Genomic DNA, 20,662 nt, shown 5'->3' with positions numbered 1-20,662 from the left:
AAAAGTAACCTTTTTTTTTAGCTAATCTGCTACAACCACCAGCAGAGCTGCAAATAAAAAATTAAACTGGAAAGAGAAGTTACCCCTCTCTGCTATACTTTCTCCTTGCCTTTAACACTATTTTATCTTACAGGGTAGGAATAAATAACAAATCTTCAGATTATCAGCCCTTTCAAAAACAGGCAACTTTCACAAAAATAGGAGCCAGTTATCACCCTGTTTCACCAACACAGAACTTAAAGGTTCACTTCATACATCATCTAAATTTAAACATCTTTAAAAGCCGACCAATTCCCAGCCCTACTTTCCCAAACCAGCACCATACTACTAATGCTGTGACCCCGCTGTTGAAGAGGTACTATTCGATTTTAACTACTGACTGACTACACGGTTTGATAGGCAACACTTTTAGCAGGTTCTGCTTTACAATTTACAATCACCAGGTCAAACATCTCAAAGACTGGCAAGAGTTTCTAGTTGCAGGTCAACTAAAGCAACCCTAGCAGGTTTTGTTATTGAAGTCAAACTAATAATTGGGACAGCCCACAAATGTTCTTGCTGGCAAGTTTCAGTGAGGGACAGAGCACCTTGCTTTACAGTTTATCACCTTTCCTTATTTTTTAAAGGACTTAAAACTAAGATTTATGAGAGAAGAGCAGGCCACCTCCTCTCCCCTTCTCTGACCCCAGCCTGAACCCTGCAGTAGATCTTGCGATGCTGGGAACACTGATGTTACTCTTGGCATAGATATAGATATACACTGCTTCAGGAGGGAAAAGGGAGTCCAACAGGGAAGATTACTAGCTTATTTGCCTTCTAAGTTGAATTGCATTTATCTCACTTGAGAGTTATCAGGAAACCTGATTTCCCAAAGATTCATGCAAAGGGTTGCAGTGCCAAACAGCGATGCCATCTCCTTGCTGAATCTCACAGACATGCTACGAATTGAAATGGAAGTACAACAGAGCACAGTAATGGCAGAAAATAGTTTGGGTCAAATCATCTTTGGGATGAATAAAACCAGGTTTTGCTGAGCAGCTTTTTGTTAAAAATAGCATCAGATTTCAAAAAGAATTATGTAATGCTTCTATAAAGGCAAATACTGCTGGGAATGGTGTCATTATGGGCAATAGAAATTGGTAAAGTACTAGCACTAACAATACAGCCTAAACAGTCCTCGGTAAAAGGACCAATTTTTTTCTCCCCTTCCCATCAACCACCCACCAAATCAACAATAGCTGATTCTATTTTAGACTTGGTATAAACTGAGGACTATATATTTCAGAAAAGTTTTTCATATGAAATAGCCTTGAACAGAGCTATCATAACATGATATGGCTAAAAATTAAATGGCACAAAATAGCATCTGGATTTTAAAAGGACAAACACTTAGGGAATCAGCTGCTAGAGTTAGCTGGCATAAGAGGATCAGAAACTTGAATGTGGAGGAAGCCTGCAATTTTTTTCAGACAGCAATGCCAAAACTCCAAAGAATAAGCATTCCAAGGAGAAAAAAAAGTAGAAGTCCTCCAGACTCATTAGGAGACATGTTAGAAGTAAGCAGAGGAGGAATGGAAAGAAAATAAGAGACTAGAGTTAGACTACAATTCAAAATTGCTTCAAAATATTGTGTCAGTCACATTAAAAACAAACATTAGAAAAATGTTTTCCTGCCATGTAAATAAAAAACCTCACTTCATAGATAGTCTGGGTTACAAACCAAGGCTGGTGTAAAATGATACCTGGCAAATTAAGCAACAGAATGCCATGTAAATTCAACAGCAAAGACTACATGATCATACAGGTGAACATTTTCACAAAGGTTTTCACTGTAAGACCCAACTTCATCAGCTGGAAAAAATATAAAGAAAAGCCATGAATTAGAGATAACATACAACTAAATCACAGGAAGCTTCAGAAGAGATTTTTCTAGTAGAAATGAAAGCAGTGCCAGTGTACAAGGTAGCAAGAAGAAATTATCTAAGAATACTACACAATACTCTCTGGGAACCTAAGAAATGTTCTTCTGTCTGTCATGGCAGAAGCCTGTTGCTCGGGTCTTCCCTTCAGCCTCACACACTCTCCTTGCACTATGCTCAGTGCTGGCTGCATCTTAGAGTCTTTAATTTCACTCTTCAAACTCCTCATCCAGTCCAGATGCTTTTCTCTCCTGAGCATGCTAACTTGCTCATCTTCCCCCCATCACCCCTCAGACAACTCCACCTGACCTAGTCATTTTCTTTATAAAGGAATGAAGAAGTGAAACAAGTATCAGCCTTCACACCATACTGAAGTTTAAGAAACCAGGTTCCAGTGCATGACCAAAAGCCATCAACGTTAGGCTCCAAGGGATTTGCTTGCAGTAAAGGTGAACAGTCCTTATTGCAGACAGGGCTTGTAGAGAAGCTGAAATTATTCTCCTATGGATTTAAATAGGCTTCTACTCACTACAGGTTTGCGGGGAGGGAATTCATTTGTGGGCTTTTTCTGGTTTTGTTTGTTTGTTTGTAAGTATCACAGAAAATTTAACTCAGAGGCTCTCCTTCCATTGCTGGGAGCAGGGGAAAGGAGCAGTGTGCCTAGTTAAGTTCTCCTCCCTTCTCCATGTCCAGCACTTATTTAATGTTGAAGTTCATCATGCAAATAAATTTGATGAAAAACTGTTTGGATATAAAGAAAATCACTTGTTTATTTGGCAAGATATAAGAATGGTTTCAAGATAAAATTTAAGGAGATCGGGGGAAGGGACAGAGCAAAAAATGAGAAATCCCTTTAAGCATTACAATACTTTTGAAACAAGTCCTTTGGCTCTTCTTTTGGAATGAGTTTCCTCTGGGAGTTTACTTTTTCCCTATGAATGAAAACAAAAGGCTAACCAAATTTTGACTTAAGTCAAAATAATTTATTCTGAGTTGAGGCACTAAACACAGAAAACCAGACACTTAAAAAAATCCTAATCTGTATTTCTATCACCCACAAGAAACAAATTCAAGGTTTAAAGCAAGATAAAACAAATACCAGTTACAATGAGAACCAACCTCACACAAAGTCATTAGCCAATTGCCTTACAATAAAAGCCAATAAAATATTGATTTCAAGCAAACTATTATAACCAATACTAACATACTTAAGGTATACACAGTATATTCACACTCATTCTTGATGTAAAAAGTGGTTATGATAAATCCGTACCTTCCTCAGATACCAGAGAGTGGGCGAACACAGTATGAAACCATGAACAGAATTCGAAAAACCCTACCCCGTCTTAGAGCAGCTCTCCTGTGTGCGTTTCAAAATAAATGCATGAACTTCATGCCTCAGTCATCTTAGGTGCTGTGCATTCTGGACCAATCCAGGCTTAACCTTGATGTTAGTGGTTAAGGTTATGTGTTTTGCTATACCAGAGGATGAACCTACAGAACCCTCCAGGGCTCAGTCCTCAACAGTTACAACCAGGTTTTTTGAACCATCAGTCCTACAGAACTAGGGACAAAAAATGGATTCTCTCCTGGTTCGAGTACCAATAAAATGCTTGTCACTTTTTGATTACTATTCTACTTACTCTATCCCACTCGATTTACACAAAAAAAAGCAGTATTGCTGCAGATCATTGATATTTTAAGGAAGAAAAGCCATCTAGTCTCATCACGTGTACACAACACAATGATATTAAATTTCTTCATCTTTACCTTCCTCATTTTTCATACTATTCTCAATGGCATTTGTGACACTCACGTTCACACTCCATTGCTCAACTATTCTCACTCCGTCCCTTTACTTTCTTCAAAATTGCCCCTACCCTCAAACTCCTGTATTTTGAATGTTGTTTTTTTTTTCCTTTATTCAAGCTTACAGGTTCAGGATCCACAAGTCACACATCAAGTAACAATGTCACTTTCACCTTATCCAGATCTTTTTTTAGAAGCTACTTTAAATTTCATCTTGGTACTAGCAGTTTTTCGGCATCTTGCACATGCATTTTGTCTCGTATCACATTATCATAGAATTAAACAGATCTAGACAAAATGAGGGTGTTTTTTTAAAATTATATTCATTTCACCCCAAAATATCATAAATGCATCATAACTTTTACTTATATATATATATATGCATACACAAAGTAACAGTGCACACAGACACAGCTTAGCTTTTGCAACAACAACAACATATTACTCCCAAAAAGATAGTTTACTAAAGTAATTCATTGAATTACCATTGAAATCATCAATACACTTCTGTCATCCGCACATCAAAAGGTTTATATTAAAACAAAATTTGCTAGGAAGTTTGGGTAGACTTTCAAAGAGGATAGCTTGGACAGAAATATTTAAAAAAACTAAAATGAAACAAACCAGAAAATATAGCCTACCAAATATGTTGGTGGAATGTCCTTTCCGGGCAATTGGTTTGAGCTCATTATGTCCCCATCCATATTGCTTATAATTGTCCCAGGCATGCTTCATCATCTAAGAGATTGAAAAAATAGGATTCGATTACATTATAAAACTACTTTGTACAAATACAATATTTTACTCCTTATTTGAGACTTCATCTTTCACAGTCATCCCAGCATACTGATAATTACTTTGCCACTATTTCTGTCTGTTACAGAAATCAGATTATACAGCATTAATAAATTTGGAAACAACTTCAAGTCTATTTGACTTGAGCTATAGACCCTAATGCTCTGCAATAAGGAACTGGTGAAAAGCACTGGCTAATGTCTAAGACACTAACCAAAAGAAAAAACACACCTACCAGTATCTGAAGCATAAAAGGGATTTATTTACACTGGTGCATCCAAGTACAACTAAACAATTTTGCAAAAGGCATAATAATTTTATTAGCAACACCTACTTGACAAAGATATACTGTCATACAGCTTCTATCAAAAGAAATGCCAAAAGCTTTGCTCTTTAGAAAGTATAATGAACAAAGCAGTGTAAAATTATTAATATTTGCTCCACAAAACATTCTCAACTACTGTAGCAAACTACATCTAAAAAACAAGAGGTCTTGATGACCCACAAATATTAGTTGTGCACATCAGCAACTTAAGCACTGCTTTTATGGATTTGCTAAAACTTTTTAAATGCCTTCCTTGTTTGCATACAGCAGAAATTCAACAGTGACCAAACTGCAAAGCAAATGCAGTTTAAATCAAATATTAGTTACCTAAACAGATCAAAGCAAGTAACAGGAAGAAATCAGATTCTAAAAGACAATACCCCAGACACAAGAACAGTTAGGAACAAACCTGTTCTAAAACAACAGCCATGTGGCAGTATCCCACGATGTTATACATATTTTATTTTTATATTGCATCTTAAAAGTGGTATTAAAATATTGTTAATATAAACAAAAACTCCGAGAAAACATATAGGACTTAAATCATGATCTCCACAAGTTTGAGAAAAGCTAAGAGGAAAAACTATGCTAATGTAACTAACAGACCAATACTAACTCTTTAAGAAACTGATTATATCAGTACAATTTAAAAGACTGTCATTTTCTTATTTTAATATGTCACCATACTCACAGAAAATAGGAGGGAACAAGCAGATGCTGGCTAATAAGTGAGGTGCAGCCAGTTGCCTTACCAGCACTACTTCGCATAGAAGCCGCTCTCTTCTCTTACCAAGCTCAGGATTTACTGGAAGTCAGCAGCTGGTAATCCCAAATCTTTCAAACTGCATCTAAACTACCTGCTGAGACATGCAAAACAAAGTCCCTGTCTCCCTACAACCATCAAGAGATCCCTGTCCAACCTACATGGCTGTAATTCCTTTGAACATAAACTCCCTCCAAATTTCCCATGGCTCACTTAACTCATGCCTAGACAATACATTAGAACCACAGCAAAGGTATATGCACAGGCCCAGAAGCTGGGAAGCACTCCTGTGCTAAACTGACATCAACCTAGGCACAGATGTCCTTCCCAGGATGCCAGAGGTCCCATTCCTACTGCTTGTCATTCAAAGTCAGCTCACATGTTGTTTTTGGTATTTGCACTAAAAGATTCTGACACCTGATTAGGCAATAATACTGTATAGTTTCTTTTAGTGTCATGAACCTGTAATGTACAAAAAAGAAGATGCAAATATTATACTAAAAGAGGAGAGAAAAGCCACTTCATTAGCATTCACAAGTTCCTTAGTGTTTACAAAGCACTTATCAAATTGACCAATTAATAGCTATTAGAACCTCAAGATGACTCAGGTAGAGTGATCCTCTCTTGACAGGTAAGAAAACTGCAGCATGACAAATGCAGCAAAAGCCTGATCACAGGCAGTGTAGAAGTTCCTCTGAGTCCTCTTACTAATGTTATCCAGAATCAACCTACAAATTTTTATATAAAATTGTTGATTAACTTAAGAACATAGAATTGAGAATCATAGAATCGAGAATCATAGAATCATTCAGGTGGGAAGGGACCTCAGGATGTCTCTAGTTCAACCTCCTGCTCCAAGCAGGATCAGTTATGGGATCAGACAGGGCTACTTAAGGCTTTATCCAGTCAGGGTGGACTTAGGGCTTTCCCCAGTCAGAACAGGACAGTCAAGGCCTCCATAAAGGGTCCTGCTCTAACTCACAGCTTGCCAGTCCACCTTTAAATCTTAAAAACTCTACCTGGGAAAAACACAGACCTATAGTTTTAGAAGGCACTAGAGGATGAAACTAAAAAATTACTGACCAGTGAATTCTATGTGAGTTTGATAACAAATGGATGTCTAAACAGCAAGGTAACCATGACACGGCAGATCTAACCAACCTGCTTCCACATAAGGGAAACTGGGTTTCTGAGACCTTTGAATTCAAATACACAGAATCACAGAATCATTTAGGTTGGAAAAGACCTTTAAGACTGAGTCCAACCGTAAACCTAACACTGCCAAGTCCCCCACTAAACCATGTCCCCAAGCGCCACATCCACACGTAAATGGATGCATCAAATATTTCATGAAGGAGAATCAAATGACCATTGACATTTTAGCTTTGTAAAAATCTCAAAGTGTAGGCAAATATCAGTATAGATCAAAACTAGCTAAGTCCAAAAGAACAACAACAACTTTTTCCCTCACGGCAGAATGTTAATTGTGGAATATTTCACTGTCCCAATTTGCTATTCTTCTGGGGAGAAGGTACAGATTATTTTTTTTTTCCAGACTATTTAGTTCCGAGGAAACCCAAGAAAATTATGGAAATTACAAAGGGCTAAAACAGAATACATCACAATGTAAGATGTTTCTATATCCATAAGATCATAAGATAAAATTTATCCTAAGATAAAATTTCGTTAAGATAAAAACTGTAAAGGAGTTAACAGAAACTGTAAAAGAATTAATGCAGAAGTAATTTAAGAATACACTGAGACCAGAAACTCTGTAGAACACAAGCGACTAAGACATAGTTGACTGCATCATCTAAGGTTCTGAGATAGAAAATCATATTTTGAGGAGACTAAGCTACTTTGATAAACACAAACGTGTCTGTCCTGTCCCCTCTGCCTCCCCCAAACAGTGTACAAAGAATATGGTGTTGTAACTCACCAAGAATCTTCTGATTTTATTACACTAACTAGTTAACTGATTTTTTCCAGATGAACACTGAACATTACTCTGGCACACAGTTCATTACCACAAAGTGAGCAGACTTCATGATATCATGTTAGCAGATAACTGCACATTACATACAAGTGAGAAACCCCACAGCTCTTGTATACAGTAACTTTTGTAAGGATGATATGCCAAGATATCTTGTAACAACATGGAGATTTCTGTTACTGCCAGAACTGGTAGCGTGATATACTATAGATACATCATCTATACTATCAGAAGCAGTTGTGCACACAGAAGCTTTTGAGAGACAGGAGAAGACAGATACCTCTACCAGCTAAAAATTTAACAGAGGATGTAACTTTGGCTCAGGAAGTACAAGCAGTGTGAACTGATCTGAAAAACAAGATTATCTCTATGGTTATGCCAGACAGCATTTGCGTAGTGAAAGCTGGAAATGCTGAACAGCAGCTGCAGGTATAGATAGGCTTTTATTCAAAAAAACCCCTGTCTTCAAGAGGAGAAGGAAGTTTCAAACACTGACTGGAACATCAGCACTAATGACAATAGAAAGAAGGCAAAAATGCTTTAAAAAAAACCCCAAAACAAAAAACACCCCAACCCTTAAAGAACCCATGACACAGGCATCTTAAGCTCAAGCAGAGTGGAAATAACAAGCTGGTCCAGGCATGGATCAATAATTGTGAAAAAGGCGAGGGGTAGATTTCCATAGCTGAAATTTCCATACCTGATAGCAGCTTGCCAAAGTAAGTGCTTGGAGCTTGATGGTATATCATATAAAGATCTTGCAGTCTGTCCACCAGAGAACAAATGGTTTTATTGATGGACTTTTTACTTACACTATTAATGCCAGATGACTGACCTTGCTTTTGAAGGCAAAATCATTCATGGAGCTAGATCCACTGAATACCAGTCTCAAAAATGTTTATTATGGGATGCACAATATACAACAGTCAGCAAGATGCTGTTGCATGTACAGGTTGATAATTCTACAAAAAGACGAATTTGGACTCTGCTGCAAGACAGCTAGAATGCCAAGAAGCAGGGCATGTCTCAACGGTGTACTTTTTGCAGGTACACCGTTATCCAGATCCTTTACTGACTTCAAAATATGTTCATGGGATCTGATCCTCTATAGTCACTAGGAAATCAGTTTTTTATACAGAGTGGTAATTATGTCTTTGACAAACTCATAATTGTTACCGTAAAAGTGACTTTTCAATCACTTACAAAAGTCTCTTTTCAATCACTGTAAGGGACGTCTATCACTACAGCAGCATGTTAGAAACAATAATTCAAACCACAGATTGTTTCAAAAGCCCCTTTCCACTCCTCAAAAAAGGCCAGACACATAGCAAACAGAAAATAAGAGTCCTGAGAAATAAGGAAAAAAGAACCAATTTACTGGCAAATTACAGTACTTGCTGGCTGTGCCTAGAAATGGGAAACCTATCCTCTTCTTGCCATTCATCACGAATGTGCGTAAGAGACATCAAATAGGTTTTGCTTTCAAAGGAGCCTATTCTGGTTAAGGGTATATGATTTTAAGAGATTTATATAAGCCACCTTCAAATTCCATTTTAAAATTAACCAAGGACTTGCTAGACAAGATTACTGCTCAACTGGAAGATTAAAAATTAATAACCACTTTCCTACTGTCTGCAGAGAACACTTTTTGGAGGTTAAATTAAAGAATGATCTTTTCCTTGTATAGATACTTAGATTTTTGAAGAAACTTAGAAAACTCATACAGATTATTTTATTCTTCTGGGAGCTACAAATCTCTACCTAAAGAGAAATTATTTCAGGCATCAGTCTATGCCTCTGTCATGCGTTTCTGAACATTGCCACTGAAAAAGTCTGTTTGGAACATGTTCCTAGCACACACAGAAAGTTGGGTTTTCTTGTTTTACTGATGAACCCTGTAACAAATCCTTTACTAAAACAAAACTGTTTTTCAAATGTATGCAAAATGCAAAGCTTGTCCTTTTTTGTTGGCATGAAATACCTGAAGTCTAAGACACCCAATGGAACTAAAGGGAAAATACTTCAGACTGGTGATAACTGGAACAGTAGATGTAAAGGGCCTAAACTTGGAGAGCTTAGAGTAGTAAACCAACTGCTCAAATTTGTACAAGAAAGCCAAATGCTTTTTTTCCAAGATGGTGAATCAGTATTTTTGACCTTGAGAGTCCTCATGGTTTCAAGAGAAACCATGGTAGTTACAGGTTTGACTGGTCCTGTGGTGTTCAGAAAACTAGAACCTCCCAGATCATCTCTGTAAACAACCAGGACTGCACATCAGCCAGAAGAAAGCAGTTCCTTTCTTCCAGTTTTGCCATCTTCCAGTCTTGCCTCTTCAGGCAATCTAATCATCTTCATCAGCTTATCCGTGCACCTCTGCCAGTTCTACTGTATCTTTTTGAAGCTGAGAGACTAGAATTACATGAAGCATGCAAGATGCAGAGGCACCTTAGCTCCACTCACTACCATAAGAACCTTGCCTGTTTTGTTGTTCTTTCCTAAAATACTGCATATCTGCTATAGAGCACTACAGTGACATTTCCAAGGAACTATTATAAACACAAGCTCTCATTCTCAAGTGGTAATAAGTCACCTCAAACCTTTTCATATTAAGCATGAAGTTGGCATTTCTCCCCCTCCAGCCCCAATATGCATCAACTTACATTTATCTGAGAAATAAAAGGGGAGATAATCACTTAGTTCTATAAGATTTTTCTGCAATTCTTCAGTCTGGCCTCAGTTTTCTACTCCAGATCTCCATGTTGGCAGCAAAGTTGATCCTACCACTATTCATCCATTTTCCAACTCTAAATAATTTATTTGTATAATTTAGAGCTTGGATCCCCAGCACACATCTTCCATGGCCTCCAGCACCATTTACTTGTACTCTCCATTTCCTGCCTTCTAACCAATTTCTCCAGGCAAAGAGAGACACAGTCCTCTATCCCATGGCCTCTTAGTTCAACAGCTGTTAGTGATGAACCTTGCCAAACATTTTTTGAAAAATTGCATATATAACCATATCTCCCTTGTTCACATGCTTGTTGACTCTTTCAGGGTTCTTCTATAGCTTTGTGCATCATGACATCATTAAAAATATACTGGGAAATCTTAGGTATCTGTGCTCAACGATTCTATTCCCTGTTCTAGTTTCTGTTAATCTGCACAGTTCATTCATCAGGTGTAGGGATCTGCCGTTCTTTGATCTCACCTTGAATACCTTTCAAAAATTGATGTCTTGTTAGCCACCTTATAGTTCACTGGTAACAAAGCAGAAAATAAGAACAGATGCCAGCAATGCAAATGAAGAATCCAAATCTCAGAGCAAACTAAGTCAGAATAAACTGTTGCAAGTTTCAGGTATAACAGTATTGTATGCAGATGCTCTACGTCTTAATGGAACAGAACATAAGAGGTTACTCATCAACTACAAGTAGCTCACATTGTGTATCGATGACATTAATATCAATAATTCTGAGATGTAACATCATCAAGAAAACTATGTTAAAGAACACACTGGCATACATTCTATGGAGTTGCTCTGGGAAACACAAAAGGGACTACAAGCAGAAATTATGTAAAGATTACTAACAATTAGAAGAATTTTTACTATATTTAAGAGGATGCTCTTGCTTTCCAATCAAAGTCTCCATAGCTGCAAAAACACAGTCACTTGTATAATAGCTCTTGTATAATTTAATATAGAGCTCTCTTGCATCTAGCCATAATTCATGACTTTTGCTATCAACATTTCTGTAGTACAGGAATAAATAGCACATAAAATACAAAATTAAAAAAACAGCAGCAAGGTCAATCAGATATCATGGAGCCTTTTGATTTACCTAGTTCTGAAGATAAGTAATTTACCTGGGGTTTTGTTCATTTTTGTTTGGCTGATTATATCAGGGAAGTGAAATATTTCCTTGTTTTCTTGATTTTATTTTGTATTTATGAATTTTAAATACTGTAAATGCGCTAGTTCATTGTTGAAAGACAGGTTCTTCTCACAATGGTCTGGAAAAGAGATATCTTTAATAATGAAGACCTTCTTGAATTTTGAATGTGCTTCCAATAAGGCAAGAGCAGTGGAGAATTCTGTAATTGCTGCAACTTGAATAAATGGATTCATTTTTTAAATATCTTCGAACATGCAAACTTGCATTCCTCATTAGTAGCACATTTTAAGTAAACAACCAAAGCAACCTATCCAGGATGTGCAGCTGAAATACTGCACCACCCACAGTAGGAGCTTTATTTTCATCCTTCTGTCCGAGCAAAATAAATACACGAAGCTACAAAGCTTCTCACCGGCATAAATTAAAGATTTACAAATGTAAAATGAGTTCTTTATATAATCATCGCAACATGCTGGGACACAACTTTGTGCAGGGCCATTCCTAACTTGCCTGTACTGGCAAAAGTGCTAATAGCACAATTTTCATTCTAATACATCCATAGAAAATTAGTTTACCAACAAGCTTGATCAAAAAGAGTCCATCCTTACTTCACACAGATTTCACTCATTCAGTAAAAATGAGATAAGCATTAAAAAAGTGCAGTTAAACTAATTTAAAGCCAACTTAGCTGTTCTCAACATGTGGAATTACATTTGAGAATCCAGAACATAGAGAATCCAAATAGTGTGCGAACAAAACCACTTAATAAACGATGTGTGTGTATACATATATAGAGAGAGATACAAACACATTTTTATATATACACACACATATATAAAATGTGTGTGTGTATATATATATTATACACACACACACAGAAGGGAGTGTTATCTTAAATACTGAAAAAGATAGGTCATAATACTTATTGTGATTCATTTTTATTGGGATCAAAGCCAGGAGCAGTGAGCTACAAAATACAGTGCAAAACTCTTAACACAATAGACATGTGTTACTAAAAACTGATGTCCTAACCAACTAGAAGTCCAAGTAAGTTTGACCAAGAAAACAAAGAGTGTAAAGTGTCAGCAATAATGAAATTGTTCTAAATTGCTTTTAGATGCTGAAAAGAGTCCCCCAGTCACAGAAGGCAGCCTATTTGGCTAGATCAGAAACACTGCAATTACAGAAAAATAGACAAGATTAGCAGTGGAAGTTGTATGAATAGTAACTATGAAAAGAGGAGTTATGCAGCATAAAAAGACCTCTACATGATAAAGTATTTTTCTTCTGCACAGCTCTTTTCTCAATAAGTACACAAAATAGAACTCAGGTAAAAGGACACTTACTATTTTTAACCTGATTTCTTACAAGAATAAGGTGAAAGGGTTAAATCCCTGACAATCCCTGACTAAGACACAGACTTGCATTTTTTTTAGTTTCACTCGCATCCTTGTTCTCTTTTGTTCTCTTCCCCTGCAAAGATAGTTTTGGTTACCTGCTGAGCAGAGTTGATGATAGGATATTTCCTGTGACTTCTTACCTGATAGGACTAAGCAGGCCTTGAGCAAGCTCATTAGGCTTCCTAATTAAATCACTGATAACAGGAACTCAGGACGATTGTGCCAAAGCTAAGCACCAAAGAACTAGCTTAAATCGACCCCCCTGTAACATTCCGAGGCCGAAGGACTGATGAGCTAACTCAATGACTATATAGGGACAAAGGAAGCCCAAAGTTCAACTAGTGGACAACACGAGGAAGACTATGGAAGACCACCGGGACGCTGAAAAGACCCTAACCCTGATTTTACTGCGCATGCTTGGACTATGTAAATGAATTCCGGGAACTCATCACCATAAATCTGCCCTTTTCAGGAAATCTGATGAATATGTATGATTTTTCTGTATATGAACTGATGTGTTGTGCTAACCTGGCAGAGCACTTGTGGCAGAGCGATCCCCAGCGCTGCAATAAAGAACACCTGCTTAATAGTCATCCCGACTATTGAGTTCTGATTTCGGCTTTTCACGGCAACAAAGGCTTATGCAATCTTGCTGTCTGTACATCTGTCATTTGCCACATACATTTGCAGTAGCCTTTGAATCAATTCTCTCATTTCAAACCTGATTTTACAGAGTTGGAGGAACCAGATACTTGAGATCTCTACTTTGGGTGGGGGGGAAGAAAAAAGAAAAAATATCTGTGGCTAGGTAAGGTAGACAGACACAAATTAGTACCCCCACTGCGAGGAAGGTAGTTATAATCCAACCCTTTATTCATTCAGAGGGGCAGCATTTAGCATGCAGGTAGCTCTAAACCAGGCACGGAACACATTGCAACTGATGCAGTCAAATGGGAAGATAAGAGGGCGTTCACAGCAATGTGTGTATGAGGAGCACAAGGTGGTATAAGGGGATTTAGGTCAAAAATCCATAGGAAACCATTAGTTTTGCAGCTTATAAAACAACCTGTTATTTCTCAACATTATTAGCAGCCTCTTGAGCATCATCCAGAGACCATGATGAAAATACATTTTAATCACTTCTCTTCTTGGCACATTTCTAAAAGTATTTCCAAAATTGCCTCCACTAATATTAAATAAATTATCTTCCTACCTTTCCTTCTAAGAGGCAACATATTAGAAGCCACATTTTAAAAGAGGATACACAAAGTTTTGCCGCAGGCCACAGTAAGCTCACTGGCAAAAGAACTCAAGTCAGAACATCCCCAGCTTCCCAGCCAGGACCTTGTTCCTCACTTGTGCAAAGCATCCAGACTTAAAAGCAACTTGTTCTGCAAGTGCCAGATGTAGCAAGTGATCTTTAACTGTAGCCCCTATGTTCCCTGGATGCCCATTTCACAACAACTTTTGCTTAAATGTCTTTCTCCACTTTTTACCAGAAAGGCACGACAAGCAGGAACAGAACCAAAATTTTTGCTGTGTTACCAGCTTATCATAAAGTAATAAGATATCTCCTTGCTATCCCATCTCATTAAACTTAACAGCTTTTAAACTGCACAAGAAGCAAGCATGATACAGCTAGCAGCTTCAGTCACTTCACAACTGTAGCTTATTTGTGTGAACACCACACCTCCTTTGAGCTGAATTTAAAAAGTCTATATACAATTAGCACTGCCTAATTACATGACCCTGTATCACAACAAATACAGAACAAGTAGTAGAACAAAAGTTCCAGAGAACTCAGATTTTCCAGTCTATCTTTGAAACCTAGAATATAACAACTATTTCACTCCAGAATGTTGCACTTGCGTAACATTCTGGAGAAGCTTTCTTCCATCTGACAGGCTTAGCCAACAAACATCATCCTACCACAGAATGGTTGCATTTGGAAGGGACCTCTGGAGGTCATCTCATCCAACCTCCCTGCCCAAGCAAGGTAGTCTGGAGCAGGCTCCCCAGGTCCATGTCCAGTCATCTTAATGACTATCTCCAAGGAGGGAGACTCCACAACCTATCTGGGCAAACTGCTCCAGGGCTTGGTCACCCTCACAGTCAACAAGGGTTTCTGATGTTCATATGGAGCCTCCTGTGTTTCAGTTTGTGCCCTTTGCTTCTTGTCCTGTCAGTGGGCACCACTGAAAAGAGCCTGGCTCTGTCCTCTTTGCACCCTCCCTTCAGGTATTTATGTACATTGGTAAGATCCCTCTGAGCTGTCTCTTGTCCCAGACAAACAGTCCCAGCTCTCCCAACCTTTCCTCAGATGAGAGATGCTCCAGTTCCTTAACCATCCTTGTGGCCCTTTGCTGGACTCTCTCCAGTATGTCCCTGTGTCTCATACTGGGGAGCCTAGAACTGGATACAGCACTCCAGGTGAGGCCTCACCATTCCTGAGTAGAGGGGAAGGATCACCTCCCTCAACCTGCTGGCAATACTTTGTCTAATGCAGCCCAGGATACAATTAGCCTTCTCTGCTGCAAGGGCACACTGCTGACTCATGTTCAACTTGGTATCCACCAGGACTCCCAAGTCCTTTTCTGTAAAGCTGCTTTCCAGATGGTTGACCTCCGCATATATTGGTGCATGGGGTTGTTCCTCCCCATGTGAAGGACTTCACACTTCCCCTTGTTGAGCTGCATAACACTCCTGTCAGCCCATTTCTCAAGCCTGTTGAGGTCCCTCTAGGTGGCAGCATGATGCTCTAGCGTATCAGCCACTCCTCCCAGTTTTGTCGTCAGCAAACTTGCTGAAGGTATATTCTGTCCCATCATCCAAAACATGAATTAAGATGTTGAACAGGATTGGACCCGGGATTGACCCCTGGGGTACACCACTAGTTACTGGCCTCCAAATAGACTGCAAGCAACTGATCACCACCCTCTGGGCTCAGCCATTCAGCCAGTTTTCAACCCATCTCACTGCCTGCTTATCCAGGTCACACTTCATCAGCTTCTCTGAGGATTTTATGGGAGACAGTGCCAAAAGCCTTACCAAAGTCTAGGTAGACAATATCCACTGCTCACCCCTCATCTACAAAGCCAGGCATTTCATTGTACAAGTTTATCAAGCAGGTTGACCATGACCTCCCCTTTGTCAATCTATGCTGGTTACTCCCAATCAACTTCTTGTTTTTCATGGGTCTGGGAATAGTTTCCAGGATTAGCTGCTCCATCACCTTCCCAGGGATAAAGGTAAGGCTGACCAGCCTGTAGTTTCCTGGGTCCTCCTTCTTGCCCTTCTTGAAGATAGGAATGACATTTGCTTTCCTCCAGTCTTCAGGCATTTCCCCCAATCACCATGATCAAAGATTATCAAGAGGTCTTGCAATGACATCAGCCAGCTCCCTCAGCACTTCTGGGTACATCCCATCATGGCCCATAAGACTTATGTATGTACAGTTTGCTTAATTATTCCTTCACCTGATCCTCTTCCACTAAGGGTATGTCTTTCTTGCTCCAGACTTTCTCAGTGGTTACCAGGGCGTGGGATTCCTGAAGGTCAGTCTTACCAGTCTAGACTGAGGCAAAAAAGAACCTCAGCTTCTTCCATGTCCTATGTCACCAGGTCCCCTGCCTCATTCAGCAGCAGGCCCACATATTCTTTAATCTTCCTTTTGTCACCTGTGTACTTATAGAAGCCCTTCACGTTGCCTTTGACATCCCTTGCCAGATTCACTTGCAGTCAGGCTTCGGCTTGCCTAACCCCATCTCTGCGAGCTCAGACAGTATCTCTGTATTCCTCCCAGGTTAACTGTCCCTGTTTCCAACTTCTGTATGCTTCCTTTCTGTGTTTGAGTTTTGAAAGAGCTCCTGGCATTTTTGCCTGATTTCCTGCTCATTGGGACAGACCACTCTTGAGCTTCGTGGAAGTGGTCCTTCAATACTAACCAGCTTTCTTGGGCCCCTCTTCCCTCCAGGGCCTTATCCCAAAGGACTCTACCAGGCAGATCTTTGAAGAGGCCAAAGCCATGCTCCTAAATAAAGTTCAGGGTTATGAGCTTGCTTTTTGCTCTTCTCTCTCCTTTCAGGATCTTAAACTCCACTATCTCATGGTCCCTACAGCCAAGGCTGCCTTAGAACTTCACATGCCCAACAAACCCCTCCTCCTTTGTGAGTATGAGGTTTAGCAGAGCACGTCTCCTCGTTGGCCACACTATCATTTGGAGGAATAAGTTGTCATCAATGCACTCCAGGAAACTCTTGCATTGCTTATGCCATGCTGTGTTGTGCCTTCAGCAGTTATTGAGTTGGTTGAAGTCCCCCATGAAGACCAAGGCCTGCAAACATGACGCTGCTCCAATCTGTCTGTAGAGTGTGCCTCACCCACTTGTTATTCCTGGTCAGACAGCCTATAGCAGACACATACTACAATGTCACCCATACCAGCCTGCTCTTTAATCCTCATCCATAAGCTCTCATTGGTTCATCTATCCCCAGGCAGAGCTCCAAGCACTCCAGCTGTTCTTTCACATAAAAGGCAACTTCACCCCCTCATTTGCCTGGCCCAGTCTTCTTTAAGAGTCTGTATCCCTCCAGTGCAACACTCCAGTCATGCAAGTCATCCCACCACACCTCCGTGATCCCAACAAGATCATAGCCCTGCAAATGCACACAGATCTCTGACTTATCACGTGGGCATGGGCACCCCATGCCGCATGCATTACTGTACGTGCACTTCAGAGAGGTACCCTCACATGCTGATTTCCCAGAAAGGGTTTTAGGGATTTCTCCCTAATGGTGCCTTGTAGGCACTTCCTTATTTATTTGCAAATGCTAGAGCTGACCCTGCTTAAGCCCTGTTTTGCTGATTGTGTGATCCCCTTGTCACATCACTGCAGGCCCTTTGCTCGTCCACCCTGTTAGCCACTCCCTCACAGGGCTACTGGTTAGTCTCACCCTCCCCCATCATTCCTAGTTCAAAGCCCTCCTTATGAGGTCAGCCATTCTGCTGGCAAAGACACCTTTGTCTTGCCTTAGTGAGGTTGATCCCACTTCTCCCAGGCAGACCCTGCAAACAGGGTCCCATGGTTGACAGCAGGGTTTTGGGTTCTACAACACAAGCTCCACAACCAACTGCTGATGTGCACTGCCGGTGCCACCCTCCTCACATCCTTTCCTCTTACTGGCGGGATGAAGGAGACCACTACCCAGGCACCCAGATCCCTGACAATCACCCTCAGAGCTCTGTAGTCAGTATGAATGCAAAAACGATACTGTATGTAATACAATACATACTGACTTGTTTGTAAAACATACATCCACATTTCAACAATCCAAGACCTCTGGACCTTCAACAATCCAAGACCTCAAAACATTTAAATGTTTAGAACAAGATATATATACATAGCATCCTGTATGGGATTAGTACTATTATTGGATGAAATACTCTGTTTTAATGAGTATCTGAAATGAATGCTGGCAGTAAGGCAATACTGTGAAATCTTAGGCTGAAATGAAAGAAAACCTGAACCCTGAGTAGGGTGAAAAGAATAATAAAGTTTCCCTTATTTGACTGGGGAATTTAACTCCAAGGAAAGAAAACTCATTTAAAAAAAAAGCACTGTCTGTAATGATTACACTTAAACTGGAGAAAAAAATTAATATCCTGAACACCATTTAAAGGACATAATAATGGAAATTAAGTGCCAAAAATTCCTAGTGCTCATGCAATTTTTATCTAATTTAACTTGGAAAGGAAGCCAATGACTTCCAAAAGATGAGTTTTGTTCTTAACTTCTTTGCATTAATGACAATTAAAAGACACATCTTAAAATATTTTTTGAAAATTATACAAATTACATCTACCCTCTTACAAAACCATTTTCTCACCTTTTACTTAGTAGAAAAACCACCACTAAAATATTAACACAAAGCTAAAGTGTAGCAGCAAGAATAATTTTCAGCTGTGTTTATTTTTAAAATACTAGTTAATTAAAAACCATACAATTTTTTAAAAGCCAGAAAAGCAAGCTAATATACTAGAGAAGTGCTACAAAGCATGTATGGTAAGCGGGTGGAAAACCTTTACTTCTCGAAGTTGTTACTGTGCATCTAAAATAATCAGCCAACTCATAAATAGTCCTTATTGAAATAACTGAATTAATAGCTTATTAGAAGAATATAGACAAATTATACAATTCTGTGAATTAGTTACAATTGAGAATACAATGTAACCCTAAATATAAATATTAGAACCAAAGACAAAAACAAAACCAAGAGATGCAGATTCTGCTCTTGGTTTATTCCATGACCTTAAGAAGCCTCCCTCTCTGTGCTCAGTAAACATTCCTATTATATAAAGCTTTTGAACACTTTACAAAGTACTCTTATGAGGATTACACAACTTTTTACTTTTATATGCACTTAAAAAAACCCCAAAATATGTATTTTTAAAATAGTTAAGTACTGCAAACCCACTTTTTATACAAAGATCTGTTAAAAAAGACTTCACCAACTTGTTCTTTGGAAAGAAAAAGTAGTAATAAATTTTCTGTAAAAATGATAGAAACGAGATCCCCATTTGGAAGTTTACAATTGGGAAGAAGACTGGAAAAGAGCCACGTGCACGCTACAACACGTAGCCCAATTCTACACAGTTTTTCACGATTTGATACTAGGCAAAACAGGCTGTATAAATTAATTAATTTTGTGAATTTAAGCAGTCTAAAGCTGTTCTGAGAGAGTGAAGTTCCTCAAATATGCATCAGGACACTTCAAAGTAAACCAAGGCATGAGCCAAATGCCTTCTTGGGACCACCTGGAATTCTGAAGCCAGATATGCAGCCTCCAAAGAGCTAGCAGTTTCTCTGTGCTATTTTTTTGGTCTCAATCCAGGCAATCATAATGCCTTGCATATCAGAAATGCTACATAAGCTAGGTGTAGACCTATGGTTAGAGATACTGTGTCCTAGACCTTGTTCTTTTTTTTGCTAAAAGTCTCTATCTCATCTACAAAAACTATTTGTATTAGTCCACATTGGTTACAAAAAACAATGAGAGAAGACCTTGGCGATGATCATAGCATATTTCAAAATGCACTTTGCATCTCTGGAATTGCTGCAGCCTTCTGTGATACTTCTGATGCTGTCAAAAACAGGTTTCAGGCCAATTATTATTCATCTGACACTGTTGATATATGTTTTCTCTCAGACACGTTATACTCCTTGCAACATAGCAGATGCCAAATTCCAGAAATAAACATAGAGGCCAAACAAAAATAACAATGCACCAACAATGGGTTCTTCAGCCTTATCATGTGTCCATTCTCAATAGCAGACCTTCCACTCCTGTATTCTACTCCTTCATGCATCTAGCTGTAAAAGTGATGATCTGCTGCCCTACATCAAAGAATTTAAAAATTCTGGAGATCACCTGATAGCTACAGTACTAGCAAGATTGACTCAATTAAGGCAATTCACACAACAAAAGACAAAGTTCAGTCATGCTAGCATGATCCTGGACTGTTCAAGCACAGTGGTCATGCTGTTGAAGACTGTACAGTACAAAGGTATGATTATCCTAACTGAAGTACTTACCCAGTACAAAGGTATGATTTTCCTGACGGAAGTACTTACCCACCTAATACATAGTCCCATAAAATCTTTGGTCTGCCTAGGAAAAGCTACACCTCAGAAACCACAATAGGAGCCATTAACAAGTTATGCAGTAAAAAAAAAAAAAAACAGCTTGTCACCGATTCACACGTAAGC

At 39.0% G+C, this 20,662-nt stretch overlaps 1 protein-coding gene across 8 annotated transcripts in view; it reads right to left on the bottom strand.

Annotated features, from left to right (window-relative positions):
- The window catches only part of MAN1A2 (mannosidase alpha class 1A member 2), a 144,660-nt gene that overhangs the window by 94,001 nt on the left and 29,997 nt on the right, over positions 1–20,662 (bottom strand). For all 8 annotated transcript variants that reach the window (XR_012045357.1, XM_072880738.1, XM_072880757.1 and 5 more), the window contains exon 3: positions 4,370–4,466. Coding sequence is in view for 7 of the 8 variants with exons in the window: in XM_072880738.1 (XP_072736839.1) it covers positions 4,370–4,466 (97 nt within the window). In the remaining variant the exon portion in view is untranslated. The remainder of the gene's footprint in view (positions 1–4,369; positions 4,467–20,662) is intronic.

The sequence above is a fragment of the Ciconia boyciana genome, chromosome 1 (genome assembly GCF_034638445.1).
Source record: "Ciconia boyciana chromosome 1, ASM3463844v1, whole genome shotgun sequence".
In the NCBI taxonomy this organism is placed as follows: Eukaryota; Metazoa; Chordata; class Aves; order Ciconiiformes; family Ciconiidae; genus Ciconia; species Ciconia boyciana.
The sequence above is the reverse complement of the archived record's forward strand: the minus strand, read 5'-3'. Positions and strand labels throughout refer to the sequence as shown.